At 38.2% G+C, this 14,524-nt stretch overlaps 1 protein-coding gene across 2 annotated transcripts in view; it reads left to right on the forward strand.

The window, feature by feature from the left end:
• Window positions 1-6,905: 6,905 nt before the first annotated feature.
• OLA1 (Obg like ATPase 1) overlaps window positions 6,906-14,524 on the forward strand; it is a 95,159-nt gene continuing 87,540 nt past the window's right edge. Inside the window, exons 1-3 of one of the 2 annotated variants that reach the window (XM_053948142.1) lie at window positions 6,906-7,006; window positions 7,219-7,319; window positions 9,035-9,178. In XM_053948142.1, coding sequence (XP_053804117.1) covers window positions 7,219-7,319; window positions 9,035-9,178 — 245 coding nt within the window. In that variant the 5' untranslated portion in view covers window positions 6,906-7,006. Of the gene's footprint in view, window positions 7,007-7,218; window positions 7,320-9,034; window positions 9,179-14,524 lie in introns of those variants that run through there. The other variant, XM_053948143.1, reaches the window with a different exon arrangement.

Here is a 14,524-nt window from a genome sequence, read left to right on the forward strand (position 1 = left end):
ACAGGCAAATTTCAGTGTCATAAAGAGAGACACTATCAATCTGTTTCACTTACATAAAAAATTAAACTATTAGAGGATTTTCATCTGTCACAAGAGCGGCCATGTCTTTGTTCTCGTCACAGGTCACTGATGTTATTTCAGTGCCTTCCCACAGCTGATCAACAGTAGTTCTTCTCTACTTTAGGGTTCTCAGTGCGCTTGCTGCCAATGCACAAACCTTTCTTTTACATTGTAGTAAAGATGTGATGATCTAAATAAAGCTACTGAGAGGAATAAAAATACTTTGTAAGGCAAAGTTTTGGTTTAAAACGGAGACTGGGATATAAATATACACACATATATATATGCCTTACAAAGTATTGTACTTTGCATTACCAAGTACATAATTCCAGTATAAAAAATACTGGAATAAGTGTAATAATTACATAGATTAGGTTTTGCAGAAAAACAGTTATTTGTGGTAGGCCATACTCCTGTGTTTCTTCATTGGGGCAGAAATTACATCGTGGCCACCAGTAGTTAAACTATGGCTAAAAATCCCTTTCCAGAATTTATTTGGGTTCTGAAATCCCTAGTGAAATCTGTGTCTGAGCAGTCATGTTGTTAAGTCAAACTTCGGCTGCGCCCACAAAAATATTACAATCGTGAGGCAATGGAATTTCTATGATCATGTGTTATTTCTTAATATGGTGATAGTAACCTTTACTACTTGATAAGTGATTTCTTAGTGTTTGGTAGTAGGGTTTCATTGTCTTTCCAGAACTCCTCTGCAGAGGTGTTCTCAAGCTTTGCTCAGCAAGCACTTCTGGCATGCCCAATCCTGTCCTGCTGTGTGCATCCTCCATAGCAGCAACTAGCAGGGCAGGACAGTGATCTCTTCCTGATACGGACATGAATGTAACTCTCCTTTAGGACAACAAGGCATGGGATACACTGGGAAGCTGACTGCTGAACAAGTTTGTATCAGGTGCACTGGCACCTGAACAATTGTTGCCAGATGATGGTGGGTGCAAGGCGACTGTGACAAGGCGCCTTTAGAAATGAGAACTGCCAGAGTCTCTGAAGTTGCTATGGTCTCTTGCTTTATGCTGGCACCACCAATAGTGTGCATACACAGGTTATTTCCTAAGTTAAAATACGGCAAACCCCACATATACAGATGAGAGTACTGCACAGTTGAGAATAGAAAGTTAGGAACAACTTTGTAAGTAAATTATGGGGAAAACATTGGTGTTGAGTGAAGCTTTGCTGAGCTTCTAAGCTTTTCTGAATAGAGAATTATGAAATTACAAAGTAGCTAAGAGGTCCTCTCCTGAACACACAAGTGAAGCATAATTGCATTGTGACTTTTTCTTAGAAATAAGAACACTACCATGAAATTAAAGAAAATTATATATACGTGATCTGAGTTTTAAATTAATTTCATTGGATTTTTGTAATATAGTAGCTGAGTTATGAGGAAGAAATGATTGTATTCTTAATATAATCACAAGAATACAGTATCACCAGTATGCTATTAGTATTTACATGTAAACTGAAGCATTGTATAGAATAAATCTCCACTGTATTTACAGAGGTCACTGTAATGCTAATGTAGAACAGAAACTGTCACCCCTCCTTCTTTAAGGGTGCAGTGCTACCTATGACAGTGTTTCTGAATTGGACTGAGGTATGCACTCATCTGTTCACACCAAACAATATAGCTTCATGAGGCAAAACTAGCTGACTGCAGCTGTAAATTCTTGAAATTTTCTTCTGCAATCCCATCTTGAAGGTGTAGTCTGTATCCCTGTTACCATCTATCTAGGGCTGATGAGCTTTGGAGCTGTAATGAATAAGCCTAGAGGAACGTGTCCCACCCCTTTTTGTGCACCAGGCTCTACATCCAGCCATACATGCAGTTTTTGTGAGCACTCTGGATGATGTGGTAAAGGTTGCAGATTTTCCAGAGCATAAAGAATTCTTTGCTATTTTGTAAATACTGTCCTAACTATTTCCCACAAGTAACTCTTTTTCTAGGTCTCTAGAAATGTAGATGACTATGATTAATCCCTTTTATCTGAACTTTGCAGGTTATAAAATATTTTACAATCTGAAGTTAAGAGGTAGAATAAATATAGTATGGAAAAAATTTAAAAGACTTCCAAAATTGCTGCATGATGTCCTTCAATATTTTGTTTGGTTTTCATTTTACAGTCATTTTGCAAATATGTAGTGTATAGAATGTATCATTATCACCTAACTAACATACTTTATTAGGTATCTCATTTTGATCTTCCATCAAAATAGAATGTGTCTTATGAGGCTAGAATATAACTGCTCAATCTGCGTTAGATCCAGAATGAGGTTTGTGGCTTTTTTCCTGAGATCATGTTTTGAAGTTCAACTATCCAGATATCTCTGTACATTTTTCTGCTGTGTTTAATAAATGAAGGCATTCTATCTATCCTAAGTTACATCACAAACATTTTTGTGCCCTAGAAGAGAAAAATGAAATGTCTTTGAAAGCTAACAAGAGTCTACTATTCTTGCATAGACATTTAATTGCACACAGTTAAAAATCTACATTAAATGCCAAAACTTACATTATTTTAGCTTTTGATGTTGTAACTTCAAACTTGTACCCCACACAAAATGTAGAGTTCAGAGACATTTATAGAAAAGTAATTTTATTTTCCCTAAGGTTTCTTTCTTGCCAGTGTCTCCCAGTGTTCAGCAGCCTCCCTCAGTCAGGCTTCTGAACATTGCTCAAAGATTGCAAAAAAGTGATTCAAGAATAAGTCCTTCAGTGGGATTATTATTCCTAGTCAGCATTCTTGCAGGGCAGGCTGGTTTGGAATTTTTGTTTGCTTTCTTTTTTTGAAGTACACAGGTATAGTCCAAATTCAGAGAAAGAAGTCTCACTACTTAAAAATTAGAGGATCTTTGTTCATGTTCAATAATACCCTTCAGGGCATGAGAAGTTTTCAATACTTACTTTCCTTTATCATAGTTTGTTGTTCAACTATCAAGTAACTTGATTAATACACAATTCAGTGCTACCATCTACAACACTAAATAAAGTGAAATCTACATCTTTTAATTAGACCACTACCATTCATTTTGTTTTAGCAGTTCTTTCATGTCATATGGTTTATTTGTTGAAAAAAAAAAAAAGTCATGCTAGAATGGTCCTAGCCTCTTGGAGGCCTACAAAAACCCTAGTATTGTTCACCTCACGATCAGTCCCAATTTAATTTTTTTTCTCTGTTTTTATTAGTATTAATAATAACCATATTTTTATTTTATATTATACTTTCATTTTGCTAAGGTACTGAAATGTTTAAAGTAGACCTGTCGTTCTTGAACTGAAATTTTATTAATTCACTGGTAATTTGCCATACCATAGAACCTCTCTCTTATTGACTTTCTCTCTTGTGGGCAAATCTCTTTCACTGTTCTCACTATGAACCTCTCAGTATGCATTATGCCTGTTAGTGACATTGTCCATGTTAAAGTTACGAAATTCAGCTGATATTTCCAGAGTTACGATCTAGAAATATTAATAATATGTGGCAGATCAGCCTGTTCTGCAGTAGCACTAGATGCTTCTAGAATGAGAAAGTCTGGGATACCACAGAAAGGGGTGAGAGATATGTTTTATGCTGCCACAGCAGTCCTGACCATCTTTGGAGCTGTACTAACACCATTAACAATCTGTTACCATTAAAACAAGGACAGTTATTACAATGCAAAAGAATAAAAATGTGTAAATATAAAATGCAAAGGGTAGTATGAATATAAGTGTATAAAGAATGGAGTAAGTTTAGATTCTCTATGAAATCAGTCGAATGCACAGCTAGAAGAACAAACACTATTGAACCCTAATGTAATGTTTAAAAATATTGTATTCAAGAACAGTTCAGCTGTGTGATTACTACCTTTAAACTTCACAGAACTCAATGAACACCATTTAGTTTAGACCACGCCCTTGAGTAGTGTTTCTTTTTAGTACTGAGTGTATTTATTACTGGGAGTCATCTGGCTCCCTTCAAATGGCAGGGACCTGGGTAATTCCAAGATGGGGTGTACAAAAGCAGCTGTGTTCTTCTCACCCCCTGGGCTGCACAGAATATTACTTGGTCACAGCAAGGATCAGGGGCTCTGTCTTTATTCTTTCAGTTTTACAAAACTGCTTATTTTTGCAGTTAACGGTGACTGCTGTAAATATATGTTCTGGGCAGCAGAAAGCAAAGACTGTTGGTGGCAGAAACAATAAACTGTTTGTTTTATTACTGTCTCTTGAACATTGCTTTTAATCAGGTAGAGTTGCTCCAGGGCTGTTTGGCTTCTGCACATGATCCAGCTGTACAATAAGCTGTATTTGTGCAGTACTTCAGCGTTGGAGAGTTGACATTGAGATGATTGCTTTCTAGATGTTAGTGCTTTTTTCCATTAAACTTATAAAACACATTTTGTATGTAATATGGTCAAGATTATTATGGTTTAAACTATGTATGCCAGTTTAAAATGAGGTTTTCAGCATTATGACAGATTTGGATAGAAAATTCAGCCAAATAAGGCAAACCTTAACTTTAAAAGCAACTTGAAATCAAAAGCATGTAAGATGAAGTGTTACATGGTCATGAGTCAATTTCTAGCTGAAAGAATCATATGCTTTGAAGTCCTGTATCTGCATTTACTGAAGTGGCTGTGCTAACAGTAAGTTAGATATAGGAACTATGGAGGGGGAGAGGGTGGGGGGAAGCAGGCCATTTTTACAGTATGTTAAAATGAAGAGCATAAATTAAAAACTTATATTCAAACTTGCACATTTTTGTACACACATCGCTGACTTTGGTACCATATGTAGTTTCATTGAAGTACAGCAACAAAAGTAGGTAGGATTTTAATTTCTTTTTCTCTACCAGTTCAGCTGTTTTCTCCAACAGCTAAAATCAACATTATACCTATAGTAGGCTTTATTTTTTGTGTATACACAAACACACACACATACATTCCTTTACTTCATGAATCAGACTGCTTATGCCTTATACCTGTATTGTGCACCTGTATTGTACAAACTGGTAAGTTAAATATTTTTATTTTAAGAAGATAAGATGTTAATCTACTGAGAGCTATTGTGCCTAGATTGGACAACAAAATTGTCTGACAAGATTTTTGGATTTTGGGAAGATTCAATAAGTAGAAAAGCTCTCCAAAAGTAGTCTTTCAGAAAATTTGTGGCCTTATTAATAGAGCTAGACAAATCCATCCTGTACTGTTGCTGTGAAATAGTCTTGCAAAATGCTGCTTTCAGGACAAGTAAAGTGTCTTGAACTTTAGAAGGGTGGAAAATGATGATGTTTTTATTGTGTTCCTGAAAAGGAAACTAAATTTGGTTACTGAAGATTGTAATTTATGGATGTGAAAGGTGCTGGGGCTGTGCTGAATTTATAATAATTTTTGTTAATTTCAATTTTACTGAATATTTGGTGTAGTAATACATTAGCTTTATTCAACAACTAAGTAACTGTATCGGAATCTGAACTAGACAAACTTTTTTTCCCTCTTATGTGTATAGTGATAGATTTTAAGACAGTAGAAAGACCACATAAATATATTACCAGCAAGAACCTGTTATTATCACTATACTAATAGAAAAACTCTGAACAGATACAGCATTCTCTTTCTCAGTATTATTGTTGCAAAAATGTCATGTCACTGAAATAGAAAAGTTGTCACAGACACTTTTAATGTATAATTTCAGGCTTAGTAAAAGTGTCCTTTCTTTTAAAAAAATCAAAAATATGTTCAATATTATATTCCTTTTACTGTGACTGAGATGATATATATCTGATGATATTCTCACCTTAACTCCCTCACTCTTTTTCAAGTTTTGAGAATTCTGTCTTATGGACTTAAAATAGGGTATGCTATAAGAATAGTTTTTACTGCCTTCTCTCCTTCAATTTTCTTAGCAGGCAACACTTGATGGTGCCTGTCTTTAATGGTTCAGAGAAGCAGAGCCTGAGTTAAAGAAAATGTCTAATTTTTTGAAGAGTCCTGATCTGACTTGTGTAACATTTTCTGCAATTAATTTTTCATGGATTCTAAATGTTTCATCTGTTCTTCATAACCTCTATATTTAATTCCTAGATTATTTTATTAATGTGCCAGTAAACTGTTATACATCAATCACAATGTATTTACAAGGGTCTCCTCCTGACCATATGTCTTTTTATCTAGATAAGCATGCACAAAAATCTAGCGGTGTGCCTAACTACCAGCACTCCTTTGAATCCAAAAAGCCTATGGCACTTCTCTGGGCATGGGGTATTTGACACTTTCCAGTGGTTCCTGCTCTGGTGCAGGATGAATGGGGTGGCAAACAGAAGACCAGGACCTTATCCTGGAGAAGAGGAGGCTCAGGGGTGACCTTTCACTCTCTACACAACTCCCTGGAAGGAGGTTGTAGCCAGGTGGGGGTCAGCCTTTTCTCCCAGGTACCCAGTGACAGGATTACAGGACATGGTCTTCTTCAGCTGTTCCAGGGAAGGTTTAGGCTGGACACTGGGAGGAGTTTCTTCCAGAAAGGGTGATTAGATACTGGAATGGGCTGCCCAGGGAGGTGGTGGAGTCACTGTCCCTGGAGGTGTTTAAGGAAAGACTGAATGTGGCACTCAGTGCCATGGTCTAGTTGACAAGGTGGTGTTTGGGTACAGGTTGGACTTTGTGAGCTCAGAGGTCTTTTCCAGCCTCATCGATTCTGTGATTTGCGCACGCACTTGCGAGCAGCGTTATTGCGAGTGACCCGCCGTTCTGCAGCAGCCGCTGCTGTAGGCTGTGGCCGTGCCGGGCCCGGGCCGTGCTGTCGCTGCCGTGCCGTCGCTGCCGGGGCGGGACCGGGGGTTCGCCCCTCCCGCCCGGCGCGACCTTTCCCCCGCGGCTGCGCCGCCCCTTCCGCCGGCGCGTCCGCGTGCGAGGGGCCGCTCGCGCTGTTACTCCGAGGCGGCTCCGCGCCGAGGTGAGCCCGAGCCTCGGCCCCGGCCGGGACCGCCTGCCCGGCCGCCAGGAGCCCCGCACGGCCCCCGGCCGCCGCCGCGCGGGTGTCTCTCCTCGGCTTCCTGGAGGTGGAGGCCCCGGCTGGGCCGCTGCGCCCTGCCGGGAGGGGACGGGGCGTGGAGGGTGCGCGGGGTTGTCGCGGTGAGCTCAGTGTGCCCTCCTCTGTGCTTGCAGATGCCCCCGAAAAAGGGAGGCGATGGGGTAAAGTCGCACCCGATTATCGGAAGGTTCGGGACGTCTCTGAAGATCGGGATCGTCGGGCTGCCGAACGTGGGGTAGGTGTTCGGGACGGGCGGGGAGGCTCCCCGCTGTCCCCGCGTGTGCCCCTGCGCCGGGCAGGACCTGAGGCGCTGCGTGGGTGCAGACAGATGCGGATAGGAGCGGAGGGACGCAAGTCTGACTGCTCGGTGATGCACTTCCATCTTTAGCTGGAAGTACTTGCAGGTGGAGCGACGCAGAACTGGCAGCGATAGGCAGGTGTGTACGAGTCTGGACAAGATAATAGGGAAGGGTTCAAAGAAAGGAAAAGTCTTAGTAATTGCTGAGATACATAAATCCCTATGTCCTTTGTCTCTCTTATTTTCTTAATTCCACTGTTGTGTATGTGTCATGCGTATTTTCTTGCAAATACTTAGGCAAATGCGCACAACAAATTCCTTTTACGTTTTGGGATTATATGCACAGGTGGGGGTTAATTATTCCGTGTCAGTAGCAGTGAAGAGGACTTCCTTTCTTGAAACTTTTTCGGAGAAGAAGTCTTCTCAGTGAGACAAGCCTAAGTGACAGTTTGGAAGAGATGATGCAATGTAAATAATTGATTTCTGTCATGCTTCTCATCTGTAGTTGTTATGGCTCCTCACAGGAGTTGTACTTGAATTGAAGGAACATGAATTGATTGCCTGGAGGATATACTTGTGAAACTTTTTTTGGTATTAATTTCTGTGTCCTATTTACCAAGAGAAGGTCTCAGCATTCTCAATCTTTAAATCTTTAACAAATTAGAGGATAAACTTGTGTGCATGTCTTAAAGCTGGAAGCATTGCTTTCTTACGTTTTCATTATAATTTATTTTATTTTTCAGGGTGTACTCCATAAAGGAAGTAATTAGCTGTAGCATGGTATTGCATGTCAATGGAGATAAATAGCATTTTCAATTATCTTATGACATAACTTTCGAAGAAAATTGTTAGTGACTTTTGAGCATGGTGGCTGTATGCAGAGCAGCTCTGAAAAACACAACAACCTGAATATTTATTGTAGAAAATGTGGGAGTTAATAAATAAAGAATTGCTCTTTTGGCTTAATAAATGCTAGCTAACAAAGTAATCTGTTACTTGGTTTAAGGGAAAATGTTCTCTTTTTTACCCCCAGTACAGTACTTGTAGGCTTCTTTCCATTGATACTTAACAACAATGAAAATAGTTTGGTAAGGTGTAACTGTATCTTTACATACACAAAAGATTATTGGTAACTGATTAATTGTCGTGGTTGGTTTTTGTGCCTTTTTTTTTCTCTTTTCATTGTTGAATTTTATTGCTTAGATACTGAAATTGTGTTACAATGTAAATAAATCTTAAGGAACAAGATACCTGTGGAAAGGGTGAGTCATGGCAAAACTAGTTAAAAAAAAAAGAATTGTAAGCTTCCTTACTGGTGTCTTATTGTACTTGAAGAAAATGAAAAATAGCCAGTAGGGCTGTGCATTGCTTTTGACTGATTTTTTTTTTTTTTTTTTTTTGCTAACATGTGCATACAATACATGTACTTAGGGGAATTTTAAAGTGTAGGGGAGAGAGGTAAACATCACTGGGTTTCGGTGGGGCATTCCAGATGTACGTGTCTTCTGCTAGAATCAGGGGAATGGTTGCTGCTGTTGAAGTAAGTGGAAAGCTCAGTATTGCTTTGGGTTAAAATAAGATGTGGTTTAATCCAGTACTTTTAAATGCTTCTAAATTGATCTACTTTAAGAATGTTTGTATGTCATTTATAGGAAATCAACGTTTTTCAATGTGTTAACAAAGAGTCAAGCGGCAGCCGAAAATTTTCCTTTCTGTACTATTGATCCAAATGAGAGTCGAGTGCCTGTGCCAGATGACAGATTTGACTTCCTATGCCAGTATCACAAGCCTCCAAGGTAATTCATAACATTTTTCTGCAGTTAGGCAGCTGAAATAGTATTACTGAGCTAAAACTTTTCATAAAAGTTTAATGCAATTGTAATGTCTAGAAGTTTGTTATTGACATCTGTTTTAGAAAGTGAAATTAAATGTCTGCCTGGATTATACCTTTCCCATGCCCCTGATATGACCTTTATTTTATGAGAATGATAAATGTAGGAGCTCTCAGTCATTGCTCAGCACCATTTGGTGCTAGGTGTTTTCTGTCTTTGAAGGTGGTTGCTCCCAGGTGCCATGGAGGATCTTCTAAAGAGATTTGGAAAATAAACAGTAGTGGGCATACCTAACTTGTCATAAGGTTGCTCATTTCAACGATTTCCACCCTATACTTTGAAACATTTAGAATATTGTATGTGCTGTATGAAGCTAAACAAATATCTGTCGTTATCCCTGCATCTTCAGTTATTTGCAATAAGTTTTGTGGGCAGTCTTTTTTGTCCCCAATTTTCTCTGTTTTTAATAGGGTGTGCTACTTGTACATCTCTCCTGATTCTTTCATTATTCTAGAAGTGTGTTAATTTTGTCACACCATTTTTTTTTTTTTTGCTGTTGACTGTAATCTGCTGTGTATGTTCAACGTGGGAACTTTTTACTTGAACAGCAAAATGTAAGGTGCTTTCAGAATTCATAAACTTAAATAGGGACATGTGACTCATTAATTTTAGTTTGCAGTTACTTGCAGAGGTATCTTGAATCGAGTGTACATAAATCATAGGGCAAACTAGCATGCACATGTATGCTTTTTTCCAACTCTTGAGCTTCAGTTTTAGAGCCAGATCTCACCCACAGTTAAAAAAGATTGGTTAGTTGCTAATCAAAAATCCATTTTCTGACTTAATTTTCAGGTCTAAGCAGGCTGTTTCCATCTGTAACTATTGTGCAGTTTTTAAATACTGCATTAATATGAAACTGTTTGTTTAGGTGGATTGTTATAACATGTTATCTTGTTTTTCCTGCTCAAGTCAGTGTTAAGCATGGTGGTTACTGCATGAATCTTAAAAACAAAACTGCTGAATTAGTGACAGAGCTTTCAGGCTGTTGACTGTGCAGAGATAATGCCATACCTTTTAAGTTTTGTTGGCAGTTTTCTTCTAACTTGTACTATTAGTGCTGCTTTGGCCATGTCAGTAATTCCTTTTTATTCTCACTTAGCTATGAATGGCTACTTCCATATTAGTAGTTGAAGTGACAGAGATTATTACTTCTTCCCTCACCCTGCCTTTGGCCATCTATATTTACAGGGAGTGCTAAGATTGTAAATACTTGTGTGTGTGTTCTCTGACTAGCAGATTCTTCTTCCCTCCCTCCTAACTCATTGCTCTAAAATATCAATGAAAATAGTATATTTTCTGAATCTTTATTCAGTAAATATACTGACTTTGATAACAAGCTGGATAATCAGCTTTTATTTGAATGGTCTTTTGACTTTCTCCAGCCATTTATTACTTAAAGTTAATGGATGTAGGCATTAGTGGATAGTTACAGCTCCTGAGTTCACTTATGCTGCTTATAAGATTTTTGTATTTCACTGTAAGAGTAATGAAGTAGAGATAATTAGTGATAGTCCAGTAGCACACTAGACTGAGGTAACTTAAGTAGGCTGTTTGTGCTTGTCTGCCTCAGACTAACTCAGGAAAAGAAGGCTGTAGTCACAAAGATAGGCTACTGAATTGTAATTTAAATGTCTTAATTTCTCTGTATAGTCTTGATTTTGTTCTTCATCTTTATGTAATATGTTCTGTGGTAATTTTCTACTTGTTTGGATTAGTAGATGTAATCCATCTGTGCACACAGAATGTTTATAAACAGTGAATTCTCTTTAAATTGGATTCTTGTCTAGCCTCAGGATTTTGTCTTTCAAAATCTAAAGCATTCGGGTTTTTATTTCCCATATGTTACACTTAGTCTTCACAGAACTGCAATCATTGTTGGGAGATAGGGAAAAGAAAAAAGGAGTGACTTTGTCTTAACTGCAGTAATTGTGTGACAGGACAAAGTGATCTTGCCTGGGTGCCTGCTGGGAGCCAGGAGAGGGGAGAGGGACAGGGCTGGGCTGGCAGTTGCTGTCTGTGCCACTGAGCTGGGACTGCTCTGCTGCAGCGAGACTGACTCTCTTGCCAGGGGCACTGCTGGTGTGAGTTAGTGGCTGTTCTGCCATTGGAGGAAGAGTTGGGATCTTCAGGTACTGTTTGTTGCTTGAAGATCCATCCCTCTCTCCAAAAGAGGAGAGCCTCTGCTTGGTTGGGACTGCTGTGCTGTTACTTGTTAGCCCATGCTGAAAGCTGACTGGTATTAATTGGAAATGTAATGTTTGTAAATGAAATCACATAGGCAAAAATTTAGAGACAGTTATCTACAGGTAAATCTCTACTCAACAGATTAAGGTACACTGGCAGAACTTGTAACCTGTGCTTTTTTTCTTACTGCAGCAGTGGGATGTACGTGACTGTTGACAATAAATAAGTTAAATGATATAGTCTGTACACAGAAGGTGGGCTGTAACAACTTACTGTAAAAGCTGCTATGTTGTTGCCAAATAATATAGATGATTTTTTGGGCTTTACTGTTACTACTGCGTGCTTTTTAGTATGAGTGAAACTGTGGATACTAAAAAAGGAGGATACCTTAATATATTAAACACAATTCTGAATGCTTGTGATTTTAAGGTATTTGTTTATATTATGTTACTAACCTAACATATGTATTTAAACTACTTATTTGTTTGTTATAAATTTCATACATTATTCAGTGAAAACTCGTTTGTTACATTGTGCCCATGTGTTGCTTTCTCAGAAAGGAGATGGTAGATTTTTAATTTTGTTGTTCTCCTACCCCTGTTACCGTAGTATATATATACTATGGCATATATATACTTTCAAGCAGGGTTTTACAGACTAATGATTGGATTAGTTCCAGTTTAGTAACTGGAAAGTTACTAAACAGAGTATTTTCTGTAGACCGATTCTCTTCAGCAGGAACTAAAGCAGAAAGGTGTATTTCCCCCCATCTATCTATGAATACTAAATAGGAAGCAGAGGATGAGGTCTGCTAATTCTGTAATGGAAAAGAGATGTTTTTCATCTCAACAAGTAGCTCCTGACATGAAAATTATGTCATGGAAGCCAGAAAGAGTTGCTCTGTTAACTGCAATTAATATTTTATGGGACACTGTGTGTTTAGGAGTGATGGGTATCTCACACAAAAAAAGAACTGTGTGTATAGTACATCTGAAGAAAATTTTTTAACTTAATAAAAGCTTTAGTGAAGCTATTTTCTTGTGTATTTTTTTGTTCTAAATTTAATTAAAGTGATGCTTAATCACCTTAAACTTAGAACTACTTTTTTTTAGTGTAAGTATGTCAAACCTATGTAATTTGAGCAGTGATTTCTGTCCTAACTCACAAGTAGCTTGAAAGCCTCTGGGTGTATGTACCCCCCAGTCTTAGGCCATAGGTCCCCCAGCCTATTGCCACACCTGTAGTGTGCTGTGCCTGACCAGGAGATGTGCCTCAAGTCACACTGGAGTCCAGCCTCAAAATGATTTTCACTGAGGTTGTAGAGGAAATGGCAATTTCCTCTTTATTTCATTTATTTTGTTCCCCAGGAATCTCCTCACTGTGATTATTTGCATTTTTTCTACTTTAAGTTACATGGCTAACTAAAAGAAGTACTCGGGAAGAAAAACTGTAAGCCTCAGGCAATTAACCTACAGCCTAACTGTAAGTAATTACACCCAATAACTGCATTGGCTGATAGGAATCAGCCTGTCTGAAAATCCTAATGAAAAGGTGATTTTGAAGTCTTATGTTTCTTCTTCCTCCCTTGCTTAAAATCAAATGAGATTATAAGCAGGAGTGATTTGAGAGAAGGGATGAATCAAACTACTTAAAAAGTTGTCAGTATTTGTTTCATTCCTGATTTGCACCTTTGAGTTGCTTTGCACGCATGTTCACAAACACAAAGCTCATTGCAACCACAAATGTTTCTCTTCCACCTTGACTATTTCTAATCTGTCTTGGATGTCCTTTTTAAACTTAAATTTTAAAGCAATTTTGGTCATCTCAAAGGAGGATAATATCTAAATTGCAACTACCCCTCTTCAACTTCAGCACTGTCCATTATAATTCAAGATCTGTGTCCTTTTTTGTCAGCAGATTACTTTGTTTTGTTGCATTGCAGATTGACAAAATTCATTCATTTAGATCTTTAGTACCCAAGTGATGATTACTGAGCTAAATCTGAGTAAATCCCATTGCTGTCTAGATCATGGAAGTCTTCTGCAATATTAAATGAAAGTTCCCTTGAACTCATTGTAGGATAGCATACTCAGATGATAAAATTTTAAAGTGAAAATTATGTAATCAGTCTGGAAAGAATTTTGTAGAAACCAGATCAGCAGTGGGACTTTCTGAGGGACATCATGTGGGACTTAGGCTATGTTTAAGAAGAGCATTTATATAAATGGAAACCACCTGTAATTTCAAAGTGAGAGATCGATAACTTAGCAGGCTGGAACTCTTAACATATCAGCATGTATAAAAGAATCCCATTTTTTTACGGAAAATTGCTGTAAATTGGTAACTATAGCCTGTTGTTAATGGTTTTTTTCTGTAGGTGTTACTGAGTTTGCCTGCTCTTCAGTTTGTTCTGAGCCTGTGTAAATCAGCTGGGCTGTGATGTGTGTTCTAGCATTGCTTGTTTGTCAGCAGTGAATGAAAAATATTAAGTAATGATGACTTGAGCCATCTTTTCTGCCTGATGAGAGAAGGCAAAATGTAATTAGTTGTATTTTGTTGGTGTAATAACTTAGTGAATAGTTAGAGAATGCAGGTGTTTGGTATGTACAGGACATGGAATATGTGTTGTAATCCACATTGAGTCTCTTACCTTGTTATAATTCATATAAGCACAATTTAATTAGCAGATTTTTCACTTCTGGTTCATGTGCCATTAGGTTCAAGTCTTGTTTGTCAGTACCATGGATAAAATGCTATTAATGAAATCATTCTTGCATAAAAATGACCAGGGTTCATCTGCAGTACCTAGTTCTTTGGAAGCAGATTCCTTTAACTGCCCAGTGAGGAATTTTGCTTACAGTGGTCAAAACTGCTTGCAAGATTGATCGGGGGAGCTGTAACAGTCTCTTGGAAGAGGGAGTTCCAAACTGATCTGTTTGGAAATGAGCCAAAAATAGCAGTGAGGACAGACTGAGAGTTGAGTGGATCTCAAAGAGATTGTCACAATATACATGTTCTCTTTCTGTGTTGCTGCTTTTACTTCAGGTCATTTGTGAATGGTAACAG

This window comes from Vidua chalybeata, chromosome 7 (genome assembly GCF_026979565.1).
Source record: "Vidua chalybeata isolate OUT-0048 chromosome 7, bVidCha1 merged haplotype, whole genome shotgun sequence".
NCBI classification, from domain to species: domain Eukaryota; kingdom Metazoa; phylum Chordata; class Aves; order Passeriformes; family Viduidae; genus Vidua; species Vidua chalybeata.